Source organism: Pelobates fuscus, chromosome 3 (assembly GCF_036172605.1).
Source record: "Pelobates fuscus isolate aPelFus1 chromosome 3, aPelFus1.pri, whole genome shotgun sequence".
Taxonomy (NCBI): Eukaryota; Metazoa; Chordata; class Amphibia; order Anura; family Pelobatidae; genus Pelobates; species Pelobates fuscus.
Genome location: NC_086319.1, coordinates 148,047,828 through 148,062,273, shown reverse-complemented (window position 1 = coordinate 148,062,273; position 14,446 = coordinate 148,047,828). Strand labels below are relative to the sequence as shown.

General features: G+C 43.2%; 1 protein-coding gene across 1 annotated transcript in view; it reads right to left on the bottom strand.

Moving 5' to 3' along the window:
* The window catches only part of HSPA9 (heat shock protein family A (Hsp70) member 9), a 30,044-nt gene extending 16,164 nt beyond the window's left edge, over positions 1-13,880 (bottom strand). Inside the window, exons 1-5 of the mRNA XM_063447514.1 lie at positions 13,678-13,880; positions 8,140-8,198; positions 5,865-5,952; positions 4,474-4,655; positions 1,611-1,735 (exon numbers count right to left, since the gene is read on the bottom strand). Coding sequence (XP_063303584.1) covers positions 1,611-1,735; positions 4,474-4,655; positions 5,865-5,952; positions 8,140-8,198; positions 13,678-13,764 — 541 coding nt within the window. The 5' untranslated portion in view covers positions 13,765-13,880. The remainder of the gene's footprint in view (positions 1-1,610; positions 1,736-4,473; positions 4,656-5,864; positions 5,953-8,139; positions 8,199-13,677) is intronic.
* Positions 13,881-14,446: the final 566 nt, after the last annotated feature.

Here is a 14,446-nt window from a genome sequence, read left to right as displayed (position 1 = left end):
GTGATAGGCAAATATGCATTTTCCAATAAAAAACAAACTTTGAAATGTCACACCTGATTTTTATAATCAAGTATTATTCAAGAAAAGTATTTAGAAAATTGGATAAAACGTGTACAAAATTGTGACACTCTTTAAACTACACTAGATAGTTTTTATTCACAAAGATAGGGAGAATATTATACATGAAGCCAACTCACCATCCAGTCCTCTTAAGATTGATTAAAGGACCACTCTAGTGTCCGGAAAACAAACTTTTTCCTGACACTATGTAATCCTTAGGTACCCCCCACCCTCAGGTACCCCCTTCTGCTGGGTCGAAAGGGTTAAAACCCCTTCAGGAAATTACTTTTATCCAGCGCCAGGCTCCCTCTGCACTGGTGGGCTCTCCTTCCCCTGTGACGTCAGCTCCCGAATGTGCATGCGCAGCCAGAGCCGCATTAAAGGGACACTATAGTCACCTGAACAACTTTAGCTTAATGAAGCAGTTTTGGTGTATAGAACATGCCCGTACAGCCTCACTGCTCAATCCTCTGCCATTTAGGAGTTAAATCCCTTTGTTTAAGAACCAAAGTCACACCTCCCTGCATGTGACTTGCACAGCCTTCCATAAACACTTCATGTAAAGAGAGCCCTATTTAGGCTTTTATTGCAAGTTCTGTTTAATTAAGATTTTCTTATCCCCTGCTATGTTAATAGCTTGCTAGACCCTGCAAGAGCCTCCTGTATGTGATTAAAGTTCAATTTAGAGATTGAGATACAATTATTTAAGGTAAATTACATCTGTTTGAAAGTGAAACCAGTTTTTTTTTTTCATGCAGGCTCTGTCAATCATAGCCAGGGGAGGTGTGGCTAGGGCTGCATAAACAGAAACAAAGTGATTTAACTCCTAAATGACAGTGAAATTGCAGGGGAATGATCTATACACTAAAACTGCTTTATTTAGCTAAAGTAATTTAGGTGACTATAGTGTTCCTTTAAAAACGCCCATAGGAAAGCATTTCTCAATGCTTTCCTATGGACGTTCTGCATGCTCGATGTGATTGTCATGCATTGAGCGTCGTGGAAGCGCCTCTTAATTGAGCTGAAGTGGTCTGGGTGACTACAGTGTCCCTTTAATCCAAAGGCATAACTGCACTTGTATATATTGGATATGCACAGCAATTTATCAAAGACCAAGGTCATCGTTTAGGTCTCAACATTTCCACTTGCTATGGTCAGGCTTTGCAGTCACACAAATAAGCAAAGCTTCCACTTCCATAGTGTCAGACTATGTACCAGGGTTTGGGAGTCTTAGTATTTGTCAATTTGCGTTGAAACGCTGCACATACAGAAATATTTGCACTTATGTGCCAGAGGCTAGTTGCACCCCTGGTACAACCTTTTTTCTGTTCAAGTCAACCATAATTTGGAGTAAATGAAAAGAAAGACGAAGCATTGGCAGCAATAATTTGCCATAGTGAATAACTGGATTAGCGAGGTTAATGTAGCATTTCCAGTCTGCAATGTCTGGTTACTCTAGTAAGAAATCTTAAATGTTATGGACCAATTTACAAAATTAAAACAACCTTAAAAATTTATACATAATACTATTAAGTATGTTGCAAACATACCTGCAGTCTCTTTCATCTTTATTAACACAAATGCTCCAATCTGGCTGGGAGAATACATTTTTCCATGTGCTTCCAACCAGGCATCGCCATTTGAAGCACGTACAATTTTGAAGGCAACGTTTTTACTGAGGAGAAAAATACACACATTTCTGTCACCTTAATTCCTATACAGAATGTGCATGACTACAATTACCCATTGAAACAATGCATATATTTAGTTCACAGTTCTGGCAGATGGAAGCAATATTACACAACTCTCCTCTACAATGGAATAAAGGCGAGTAAAAGAAAAGACAATTTAAAAAAAAAAAAAATAAGCAGCTTAGTAGATCATGCCCACTCGAGAAACTCACATTTATTAAAACAGCAATGAAGATGTTTTGAGACCCTGTCCATTTCTCCATGTTTAACGCTCTAACATCAATATAATTCAACCATCCTACACCCAAAATGGAGTGCCATTTGAGTCATTATATATTGTGGGGAGTATTCCATTTAAACTTAAGGGCATTTTACATTAAGAAAGTGATCGAGCCCAAACATATCTTCATGATATCAATCCAATAACTGTGCATTGTGGTTTAGATTTTGCAGCTACTGAAACCATAGCAAATTTTTACAAATGTGCTGACTTAGGATTAATGTTTTTGGCGGTTTCTTGGCACTGCAATGACCACACTAGAAGGATAAAACACTGTAAAGGAACACTTAAACATTCCAAAAAGTAAACTTTTTTTAAAGTGTCTCTTGTTGCTGCTCCACTATGCCCCCAGAAGACAGTCTACCTTCCTTTGCAGACAAATACTGCTGCAATTGCCTTGAATGTGCCAATCAGATGCAGTGATTGTCCAAATGAAAGCTTCTCTCTGGGAAACATTACACCAATGCTTCCCTGTGGCAGCCATCAGGTCTGCTTGAATGAGTGTTCAACTGCAGTGAATCAGGAAGACGACCTAATTGTCAGCTCAATGTCCAGAGTAGTGTTCCTAAGTTATTTTTCCTGAAAACGGGCACTTTCATGAATTGGGACAAATGGGACTAGAGTGTCCTTTTAAGCAAGGCTAGTTGACAAGATACGTAATCAATTTGTTTAGTGTGCCTGTTATACAAAAGGCAATACATTGCTCAAGCCACAGAACAGGAGGTGAGAGATCTGCGCCAAGACCTAAACGCACTGAAAGATACAGTCACCAAGATGCAAACCACACAGTCCATTATCACAAGGCAAGTAATCTGCTAGATGACAGGGGCAGGATAAAAATTGGAAAGATCGGAGGGGGTATCGGAAGCAGTACCACTGGAGGAACTCCCCCACTTTTTAAAGGCGCTTAGTGGCCTCGCTCCTACCCAACAGGCAATCTTAACACTTCACGTTTGATGGGGTATATCGCATCGCCAAATCCTTGCAAGCACCGAAGACGGCTCCACGCGACCTCATCTTGCGATGTCAAATGGATAAAATATCCCTAATGGCAAAACGCCCCACACCTTTGAAACGCACCAAATCACCTTCTTCCAAGACCTGAGCAAAGACACGCTATCATGGCGCAAGAGCATGCAGCCCATAGCCACTACCCTACAAACGGCAGGAATCACATACAGGTGGGCAACCTCTAGAACGCTCTGGGTGGCCAAGGACAAACAATCCTACAAAATCTCTAAACTGGGAGAAGGCCCTGCCTTACTAGCCATGCTGGGACTGTACAACAGCACCACAGGGTTACCCACTACGCACCCTGGGCCCATGACCTGAAGCCTCAGCCCACCACGCAACCAATTTTTGATTTTTTTGTTGTTCATGTTATTACTATTTATATTGCTCACATCTCCTTAAATTTATGATTTATAGCTTGACTTTCTAAGTACGCACAATACTCCCCTCACTGACGCCGAAGCGCTGCCCATCCACTTGAAGACCCACCTCAGAATACACTGACTGGGTAATACAAACTGGCTCTGTGGTGCAACACCCCCTCCCCCTCCAATGCCCTTGAGGGATGGTATAAAGCCAGCAAGTGAACGACCACGAGACAATACAAAAAGTACCCCCAACTGACAGATACTCTACAGAGACTACCCGAAGCGGACCTACTCTCACTCCCCCACATCCCTAGCCAGTACCGGACAGACCACTACTACACTGGTGACACACTCGCCTAGCTGAGACCAGAGACCTATCTCATCGACACACAACACGGCTAAACATAGTCCCCACAAGGCAAGAGGGCTAACCCACACGCTCTTGAACATAGGTCGCCCTATACTACCCATGGCAACCCTCTCAGGAGGTACCATACCCGCGACTTACCTATATCACTAGAAGCCTCCCCCGTCCACCTACAACAAGCCCATTTGACAACCCCAAACACATAGAGGTGAATAGATCCCTATGACCGACTAGGCCACTTCAAAAAGTGCAAACCATATCTAAGCCAGGCACGTCCCGCACCCTATTGACTAATGGCCTATATGTTACCATGTGTTATGGAAATGTTATGACTCCACATTATGCACTGAAAACAAAAATAAATAATATTAAAAAAATGGGTTATTCACTATTGAAATACCAAAAATACAAAGTGAATTTTTAGTTTGGCTATTATAGTCTAAAATTTTAAAATCTCTGAATTTTCCTACTATTGACACTAAAGTAAATAACTTTTATGTACTTTACAAAATTGTGTAAAGAAACTGCATACGGTAAACTAACCTTACCATTTTTAATAATTGGATTATTTTCTAGTTATTGTTCGGCCATTGACATAATGGTTACTAAAAACAGCTTTTAAAAAAAATCCTCATTTCAAATTAAACCGCACCATTAGTACAACACATTTTAAAAATAGTTTAGATATTCACGCACGTGTCTTTTTGAACCTCAGAATCATCAAATCTCCGGCCAATAAGACGTTTTGTTGCATAGAAAGTGTTGTTGGGATTAGTGACTGCCTGGCGTTTAGCTGGCATCCCCACCAACCGCTCACCATCAGCTGAGAAAGCTACAACAGATGGAGTTGTTCTAGCACCTTCAGAGTTTTCAAGAACCTAGAAAATTAAAGGAAAAGGGACACAGAAAATTAATTACCATTATGAACCTTTTTACCAACATTCTTAAAGAGGTACTCCAGACACCCAGACCACTTCTGCCCATTGGAGTGGTCTGGGTGCCAACTCCCACTACCCTTAACCCTGCAAGTGTAATTATTGCAGTATTTATAAACTGCAATATTTACCTTGCAGGGTTAAGTCCTCCTCTAGTGGCTGTCTATTAGACAGTCACTAGAGGAGACTTCCTCTAGACAACAGTGTTTTAAAACGACGCTGGAGGTCCTCACGCTATGCGAGGACCTCCAGCGTTGCCGAAATCCCCATAGGAAAGCATTGTATAATGCTTTTCTATGGGGAGGTCTAAAGCGCGTGCGCGCCAATGCGCATTAGGTCTCCCCCGCCGGCTGACGTGGGCGGGAGAGAAGCGTGGGCAAAGCCTGACCCTGCGCCAAAGGACATCGGCGCTGGACTCCGGTAAGTGACTGAAGGGGCTTTAACCCTTTAGGATGGGGGGTGGGAGGGAGAGAGGCACTAGAGCAGGGGTTCTCACCCTTGTCCTCAAGGATCCCCTACCAGTCCAGGGTTTAGGGATTACCTGGGTGTGTCTAAGGTGTTTAGAAAAGAAAAAAAAAAAAAAAACACCTTAGAGTCCAAGGTGTTTTTTTCCCCCCTTTTTCTAAACACCTTAGACACATCCAGGTAATCCCCAAATCCTGGACTGGTAGGGGGTCCTGAGGACTGGGTTGAGAACCCCTGCACTAGAGGGTCCTGCAGTGCCAGGAAAACTAATATGTTTTCCTGGCACTGGAGAATCCCTTTAACTCATGTAATACTTTCCATAGAGAACAAGGATACCACAATGAACAAGCTTCTTAAGTTACATTTAAAGAATTAACATTTAATCATTAAAACAGAAAGGGATTTTCTGACAATACATTATCCATGAAGATGTACATAAGAAAAAGCTCAAGATTGACACACTGCCTCTATGGAAAAGAATGCATCAGACAAAAAAAAAAAAATATATATTTCAAGAATACGAAACAGGGTTATTCACTAAAGTGAATTTAAATTTTAAGGTCAAAACTGTGAACTGGAGAAATTCACAAAGTGAGCAATGCTTTCAGGTTGGCTACTCTGGTCTTAAAGTTGAAATTCACTTTGAAATGGTTATTTACAAAAGTTCAAAGAAATTCAGTATCTTACCTTTGCTTGCTTTCCCTCCATAACAGCAACACAAGAGTTTGTTGTTCCAAGATCAATACCAATAACTGCTCCTTTAATGGCTTCAGACCTGGGGGATTAAAGCAAATATTTAATATAAATCAAATAGACATCAAATTATATAACCTTTATAGCACTTTGGATTTATCAAGATATCAGATTAATAGTTGAGCAGTTGTAAACGAATGGTCAACATCATCCAATGAATTGACAATTGCCATAAATTCAAATAGAAAAGAAAAAAAAAAAAAACTAAACAGAACTGAAAAGGAGAATTTATCAAGTTAACATTTTTAAATAAATGGCAATTCTCACTTTAGTGAATATAGAAGCCATGAGGACTGAAAGTCGCATTTGGCTTGGAGACCAGCCTTATACCCAACAGACACAATGTATGCTGCATTGTATTAAGAATCACGCTTCTACAATGCCATGATGGCCAGTGCATGCCAACTGCCCAGCAAGGTGATTCTGATACGCAATGTCATTTTATCCCTGCCACACTCTGATACGTGGCTAGAGAATGAAAACATTTTTAAATACAAATTTATAGTGTGAAGAGTCCCAGAATGAAGGTGCACTGCAGACCAACACTGTCCCAAAGCACAGTTTGCTTTTGTGGTTCTAAAATGAATCCTCAACTTCCTCAGCAGAAAAAAAACACAAAAAAACACTCCTGGGTCCTGGATTTGCGCTCAGTACTAGTCTGAAGAAAGAATGTTAAGCAGGGCTATGCTTCATTGTGGATGTTAGATTAGTAATGTTTATGATACATTATCCAGATAAAACATTTTGTGTAAAAATATTACTGTAAGTGTGGAAACTGTAAATAAATGGTCTGTTTCTGAACAAAAAAAAAGTGTATAGATCTTAAAGTTTGGCCCTGGATCCTAGGGAAACAAATACTGCTTGAATTATTTGAGCAGAGAAAAAAATAAAATAAAAAATAAAATATCCTTCCCAGCTTCCACTCCACCAGCTAAAAGTGAACCAAAGTGTCAGATCAACTTTGCTATGATTCAATGATTGGCTAAATGGCTAAAATAAATTGCTGCTTACTGCTGTAACGCGTTATTTCAGGTGCATTAGCAGAAGGGCGTCCTAGGTAAATTTCATACACTTTCATGCACATTCGTTCCCAATTAATTTCTATGAAAAGCATTGGATTGGGCAAAGGTCATCAAAAACTCAATGACTTAAAGGAACACTATAGTCACCTAAATTACTTTAGCTAAATAAAGCAGTTTTAGTGTATAGATCATTCCCCTGCAATTTCACTGCTCAATTCACTGTCATTTAGGAGTTAAATCACTTTGTTTCTGTTTATGCAGACCTAGCCACACCTCCCCTGGCTATGATTGACAGAGCCTGCATGAAAAAAAAAACTGGTTTCACTTTCAAACAGATGTAATTTACCTTAAATAATTGTATCTCAATCTCTAAATTGAAGTTTAATCACATACAGGAGGCTCTTGCAGGGTCTAGCAAGCTATTAACATAGCAGGGGATAAGAAAATCTTAATTAAACAGAACTTGCAATAAAGAAAGCATAAATAGGGCTCTCTTTACATGAAGTGTTTATGGAAGGCTATGCAAGTCACATGCAGGGAGGTGTGACTAGGGTTCATAAACAAAGGGATTTAACTCCTAAATGGCAGAGGATTGAGCAGTGACGCTGCAGGGGCATGTTCTATACACCAAAACTGCTTCATTAAGCTAAAGTTGTTCAGGTGACTATAGTGTCCCTTTAACTGGAGATGGAGCAGCTGGACTGAGTAGGAAGTTTACTTTTTTCAAGGAAGTTTACTTTTTTTTATTTTTTTATTTATTTAGTTTTAAAAGGGGGATTCAACTGAAACACTATTGGCAATTCTACTGGCAAAATTTATAGATTTCTCAATGAAGTTATCTAGGTGCCATATTCCCCCTAATTTAACCGTGTCATTCTGCAAAACACCAATGCTTTCATAGCAGGTCTAATGGCTGTCACTCAGACAGTTACCAAAAGGTGTTTCTAAGGACATAGATTAAAACTGCCATTTAATTCAGATCACATTAGGGAGACCATCTAATGCAGCATTTAGCGGCGCGTGCACACTCCTATGAGAAAGCATTGTATTGGTTGAGCGCATGATGAGGAATACACACTTCTATTCCCAATGCTAGGAAGGTTCTGTTTTCCAGCTCCACCGCTGTGGTTTAAATACATAAGTGAAGATTATTCAATTATATCAAAATGAAAAACCAAAATACTTACGCATAGTCGCGTTTACTCATTGACCTAAGGAGATCTTGACTGAGACCATTAAATTGCCCCTGCAAAACAAAAATTATACGACTTACACATTATGTCCAAATTAAATCATTCTAAATTACAGGTTTTCTAATTTAAAACACAAAAAGCAATTTTACAAATAAAAGAAGAATTATACACAAAACGATTATATACACATACCCACATTACAACAATTCAATATGTTTAAAATTTGAAATGGTTGCAAAATTCCCCTTTAACTGGTGTGGTAGTGGAAATATGTCTTGAAAAGACGTTTAACCCCTTAAGGACACATGACGTGTCTGACACGTCATGATTCCCTTTTATTCCAGAAGTTTGGTCCTTAAGGGGTTAAAGGATACCTTATTTTAATGTGTGAAACAGATATTCAGAATTTCTTCATCTGCATACTAGTCAGACAGTTATGGGGTTAACTAAATCAGCCCTGTCACTTAAATACCTTTCCCCGATTATATAGAATAAACAAAAAAAGAAAAAAAATGCCATTCTACCAGTGTATGATTTACTGAGAAGAGTAAAAAGTAACTTTTAATAAATAAATCTAAAATAAAAATATATTAAAGAAAAATGAACAGTAAGAGTGAGTGGAGACTATACAGCGAGTAAAACTCTGTGACTACTTATACAAGCTGTAAAAGTGTATACATAATAACACTAATGCTGAAGCAATACTGTTATACTATAATATAACATCAGGGTATTCCCAAGTAATAAAGGTGATACTGTATTAAATATCACTAATAGCTGTAACAAGAGGGGGGAGATAATACGACTGCTAAACCAGTGCTGTCAATAGTTAAAAGATTTATGGATAAGCAAGTCCCTACATGATAGTATAACTAGCGACATTGGTTAACTCCACATACAATAATTGATAATGTTCTATGGTTCTTAAAGCGGCACTGTCATGCCGAATTCCGTTTTTTTTTAACCCCCCTCCCGCCTCAACTACATCCAATCGACCCCCTAGTCACCCCCAAATGCCCCTATGCCCCCCACATTACCTATTTTTATTCTTTATTTTCTGCCCCGATCTATATTCAGGGCGCCGCCATCTTTGTGTGGGTAGGTGAAGTCCCTGTGGGACACGTCATCTACCCACACTAGATAGCCCTGAAATTCCCGCACATGCCCAGTGAAACATCTGGACATGCGAACGGGAATTTCACCTATTCATTCATTCATCAGACAGACGAATGAATGAATGAATGGAAAAAAAAAATCAGACGAACAAACTAACACTGTGTATCAGTGTTCGTTTGTTTGTTCGGTTTATTACAAGGAGGGAGCTACCGGCGTGCAGCTCCCTCCTTGCAATATGTAAAGACAGAAGCGGCAGGGAGCAGTGCTCCCCACCACTTCATAAGCCCCCCAGGTCCCCTCCTCACTCTATGGGGGTCAATATGACCCCCATAATAGCACAAGGGAGATTAAAATCTCCCCAATGCCCCTACACTCTATATCGCGAGTAGGGGCATGTCCACAAAAAAAAAAAAAAAAAAAAAAAAAAGGGTAATAAGGGGGGGACGGGGGACCTCCTGTCCTCCCCCGTCGGCCCCCACCCCTGGACGGCGGGTGGGGGCCATAATGGGAATGAGGGGGGGACCTACTGTCCTCCCCTCAGGCCCCCACCCCTGGGCGGCGGGTGGGGGCCATAATAGTAATAAGGGGGGGGGGGAACCTACTGTCCTCCACCCCCCCGGCCCCCACCCCTGGGCAGCGGGTGGGGGCCATAATAGTAATGGGGGGGGACCTACTGTCCTCCCCCCCCCCAGCCCCCACCCCTGGGCGGCGGGTGGGGGCCATAATAGTAATAAGGGGGGGGGGAAACCTACTGTCCTCCACCCCCCGGCCCCCACCCCTGGGCGGCGGGTGGGGGCCATAATAGTAATAGGGGGGGGGACCTACTGTCCCCCACCCCTGGGCGACGGGTGGGGGCCATAATAGTAATAGGGGGGGACCTACTGTCCTCCTCCCCGGGCCCCCACCCCTGGGCGGCGGGTGGGGGCCATAATAGTAGTAAGGGGGGGGGGGGACCTACTGTCGTCCAGCCCCCGGCCCCCACCCCTGGGCGGCGGGTGGGGGCCCTAATGGTAAAAGGGGGGGGGACCTACTGTCCTCCCCCCTGGCCCCCACCATGGGCGGCGGGTGGGGGCACTAAGTAAATTCCCCCCCCATCAAGGTGACTAGGGGTGCCCAAGCCCCTAGTCACCCACCCCCCACCCAAATAAAAAATGCCCCTACCTACCCCCCCTCACCCTAAAAAATAGTGAGGGGGGGGGGGGGGAATAAAATTGCTAACCTGTAAAGTAAAATTAAACTTACCATTCGACGTCTTTTTTCTAAAATCTTCATTTTCAGCCCCAAAAAAGGCCAAATAAAAAACCATCATAGCCGTCGAACTAAAAATAAAATAAAAAACCCGAGCGCAAAAAAAAACCCGACGAAAAAGAAAAAACCCGAGCGCACAAAAAAATAATCCATCTTCACCCATGGAGGGCTCCGCGCAGACTGAGCTCCGCAGGGCGGGGCAAGGCTTTATAAGCCCTGCAATTAGCCTAAGAACACTCTGATTGGTGGGTTTAAGCCAATCAGAGTGCTCTTTGTCATTTTACAAGCGTGGGAAAATTCCAAAGAACTTTCCCACGCTTGTAAAATGACACAGAGCACTGTGATTGGATGGATTTCAAGCCATCCAATCACAGTGCTCTGTGTCATTTTACAAGCGTGGGGAAATTCCAAAGAACTTTCCCACGCTTGTAAAATGACAGAGCACTCTGATTGGCTTAAACCCACCAATCAGAGTGTTCTTAGGCTAATTGCAGGGCGGGGCAAGGCTTTATAAGCCTTGCCCCGCCCTGCGGAGCTCAGTCTGCGCGGAGCCCTCCATGGGTGAAGATGGATTATTTTTTTGTGCGCTCGGGTTTTTTCTTTTTCGTCAGGTTTTTTTTTGCGCTCGGGTTTTTTATTTTATTTTTAGTTCGACGGCTATGATGGTTTTTTATTTGGCCTTTTTTGGGGCTGAAAAATGAAGATTTTAGAAAAAAGAAGACGTCGAATGGTAAGTTTAATTTTACTTTACATGTTAGCAATTTTATTCCCCCCCCCCCTCACTATTTTTTAGGGTGAGGGGGGTAGGTAGGGGCATTTTTTATTTGGGTGGGTGACTAGGGGCTTGGGCACCCCTAGTCACCTTGATGGGGGGGGGGGGGGGAATTTACTTAGTGCCCCCACCCGCCGCCCAGGGGTGGGGGCCGGGGGGCAGTAGGCCCCCCCCCTTATTACTATGATGGCCCCCACCCGCCGCCCAGGGGTGGGGGGAGGACAGTAGGTCCCCCCTACTACTATTATGGCCCCCACCCGCCGCCCAGGGGTGGGGGCCGGGGGGGGAGGACAGTAGGTCCCCCCCCCTACTACTATTATGGCCCCCACCCGCCGCCCAGGTGTGGGGGCCGGGGGGGGGGGGGAGGACAGTAGGTCCCCCCCTCTTATTACCATTATGGCCCCCACCCGCCGGCCAGGGGTGGGGGCCGGGGGGGAGGACAGTAGGTCCCCCCTCATTATCTTTATGGCCCCCACCCACCGCTCAGGGGTGGGGGGGGGGAACAATAGGTCTCCCTCCCTTATTTTACTTTACAGCCCCTACCCGTCGTTTAGGGGTGGGGGGCAATATTTTTTATTTTTTTTTTACAGTGAGCAGCCACAGCAATGAATAGGATCGGAGTTTCATTCATTTGAAACAGTGCTCATTCTGTTAGGATGCAATTCGGCAGTTTTGCCGGCATTCTGTCTAAGTGACAGGACGTTCGGCAATACTGACAGGAAGCATTGTGGGAACTGGGAGGAAAGCTAGGGATCATGGGAAAATTGGTCTGACCAGCGGAAATGAAGCACACTTTGCTCCTCCGCTGGTCAGAGCTGGTCAAGCGGAGGAATCCTCCATAAGACAGAGTCCCTACTTTGTCTTATGATTTTAAAGAAAACTAAAGAAGACAGGAAGAAAAGAATAACAGATCCCGAGAGAGGGGGAGAAGAGGAAGAGATTGAGGAAAGGTAAGTTCGGCATGACAGTGCCGCTTTAACCTCAGAAAGATCAAAGATAATGGTTCAGCTAAGACAGATTTCTGACAGACGGCAATTAGCCAGTTAAATATCAAAAAAAGCTGCCTAGATCATAGCAGCGTATTGATGATAAATAAAGGTTTCTCTCAAGCAGTGAAGTGAAAAATAAAGGGTTGCTGACCTAGCTCCGTTTTTTCTGCAAGATACCTAGCAGTATATTCTAATGTAACAATGGCTGCCTGCACTGAATGATGTTATCTTATGCTTGACCACAGTGGAGCACAAAGTAGTAGCTCACCTGTGCAGGACTGCTGGCACCATTTCCCCTCGCTAGTTAATAGATGGCCCCACCCTTGAAGGCTGTTCACTGTTTAGTAGACATGTCCCTAGTCACAGCATAGCGATTATGAGCATTCGAGAGATTCCATAGAATGAGGGAGGAATGAGAATGAGGGAGGACACGGGGGTCTATGAATTGACGGGGAGCAGAGCTCCCTGCCGCTTCTATTTTTACATATTACAAGGAAGGAGCTGCGAGATGGTAGCTCCCTTCTTGAATTAAACTGAACAAACGAACACCGATATTCGGTGTTTGTCTGAAATTTCTATTCATTCCTTCGTCTGATGAATTAATATACAACATTCCCTGCCAAATTTTGGACAATAGCGAATGCCCAAGTGTTTAACTGGGCATGCGCAGGAATTTCACAGCGCCATCTAGTGAGGGCAGATTGTGTCCCACAGGACCGGGCACGAAATAAGGATTAAAGGACCACTATAGGCACCCTTAATGAAGTGGTCTGGGTGCCAGGTCCCTCTAGGTTTAACCCTGCCTGCTGTAAACATTACATATGGGTTAATCCAACCTCTAGTGGCTGTTTCATTGACAGCCGCTAGATGCGCTTCCGCCAGTGCCCATAGGAAAGCATTGAGAATGCTTTCCTATGGACAGACTGAATGCGCGTGCGGCTATTGCCGCACATGCGCATTCAGCCTATGACGTCGGAAGGAGGAGGAGAGTCCCCAGCTAGAAAAGTAAGATTTGAATCACTTCAGCCCAGCGGGAGGAGGACCCTGAGGGTTGGGGGCTATTAACACTATAGTGCCAGGATTTGAGTTTGTTTTCCTGGCACCATAGTGGTCCTTAAAAAAAAAAAAAAAAAAAAACACAACAGGTAATATGGGGGCTTAGGGGCATTTGGGAGTGACTGGGAGGGGGAATTAGCTGTAGTGGAGTTGGTTAAAAAAAAAAAAAAAAAAACACAACTGGATTCGGCCATGACAGTAACGCTGTAAGGAGATAGAGATCAGAAATAAGAGGAAAAAACAAACAAGATTATCAGATTCTAAAAGAATAAGAGACATACATATGCAACTACCTATACTAAACACACCGAATAAACAAGGTTAAAAGGTTCCCCATGACCATGTACCTACCTTCCGGGCACATGTCAGCATATTACGGGTATTGCTGCGGGAAGCGCAGGAGAGCAGGCGGGCGGCTGTTTTACTTGCGGTCAGCATGGTGTAGGTCGGTTGAAGGACGATCGGGCTGTAATCACCAAGAAGCAGATCGCTAAAGACCGGCTAGTCACTCTGTCACTTCTAGAAGACTCCAAACAACGTGGGTGGGACTATAGAGTTCAAAGCATTGACCTCTCAATCCTCGTGACGTTCTTCCCGCTTTACGCTGTCTTCTTCATGCCTGTCTGTACAGGACGTCGATCTAAAGCCATGGCAACTATAGTAGACATTTACAACTGAACCTGTATTTTAGACGAATAATAAACTGCAAGCCGGCATGGCAGCGCTTAAAAGAAATTAATAATTACGTCTAATTCCTTTTTTTTCCCGACAGGCATTACCTTGGACAGCCGCCAGGGGTCCTTAGATGGGCCGTACTTTCCAAGGTCACCTGGCATAGGAAGTGCATTCTTGCAGCGTGGTTACATCATTTAATGTAATGCTTTCATGCTTCTAAAGATTCTTTTATAAGAATAAGACACTATAAACACCGCAAAATTCCAATGGCAGCCATGCACGACAACAGCATTTTGTTGCGAAACTAGTGAGAACTTGAACAAAAACAGTGTCCCTGTCAGACCAAAATACATGATATACGTATGCACTACAAATATTGGGATGGCAGAGTGTCTGGTATATGTTTACATAGTAGTGGCGACAATACTGAACATTAATGGAACAA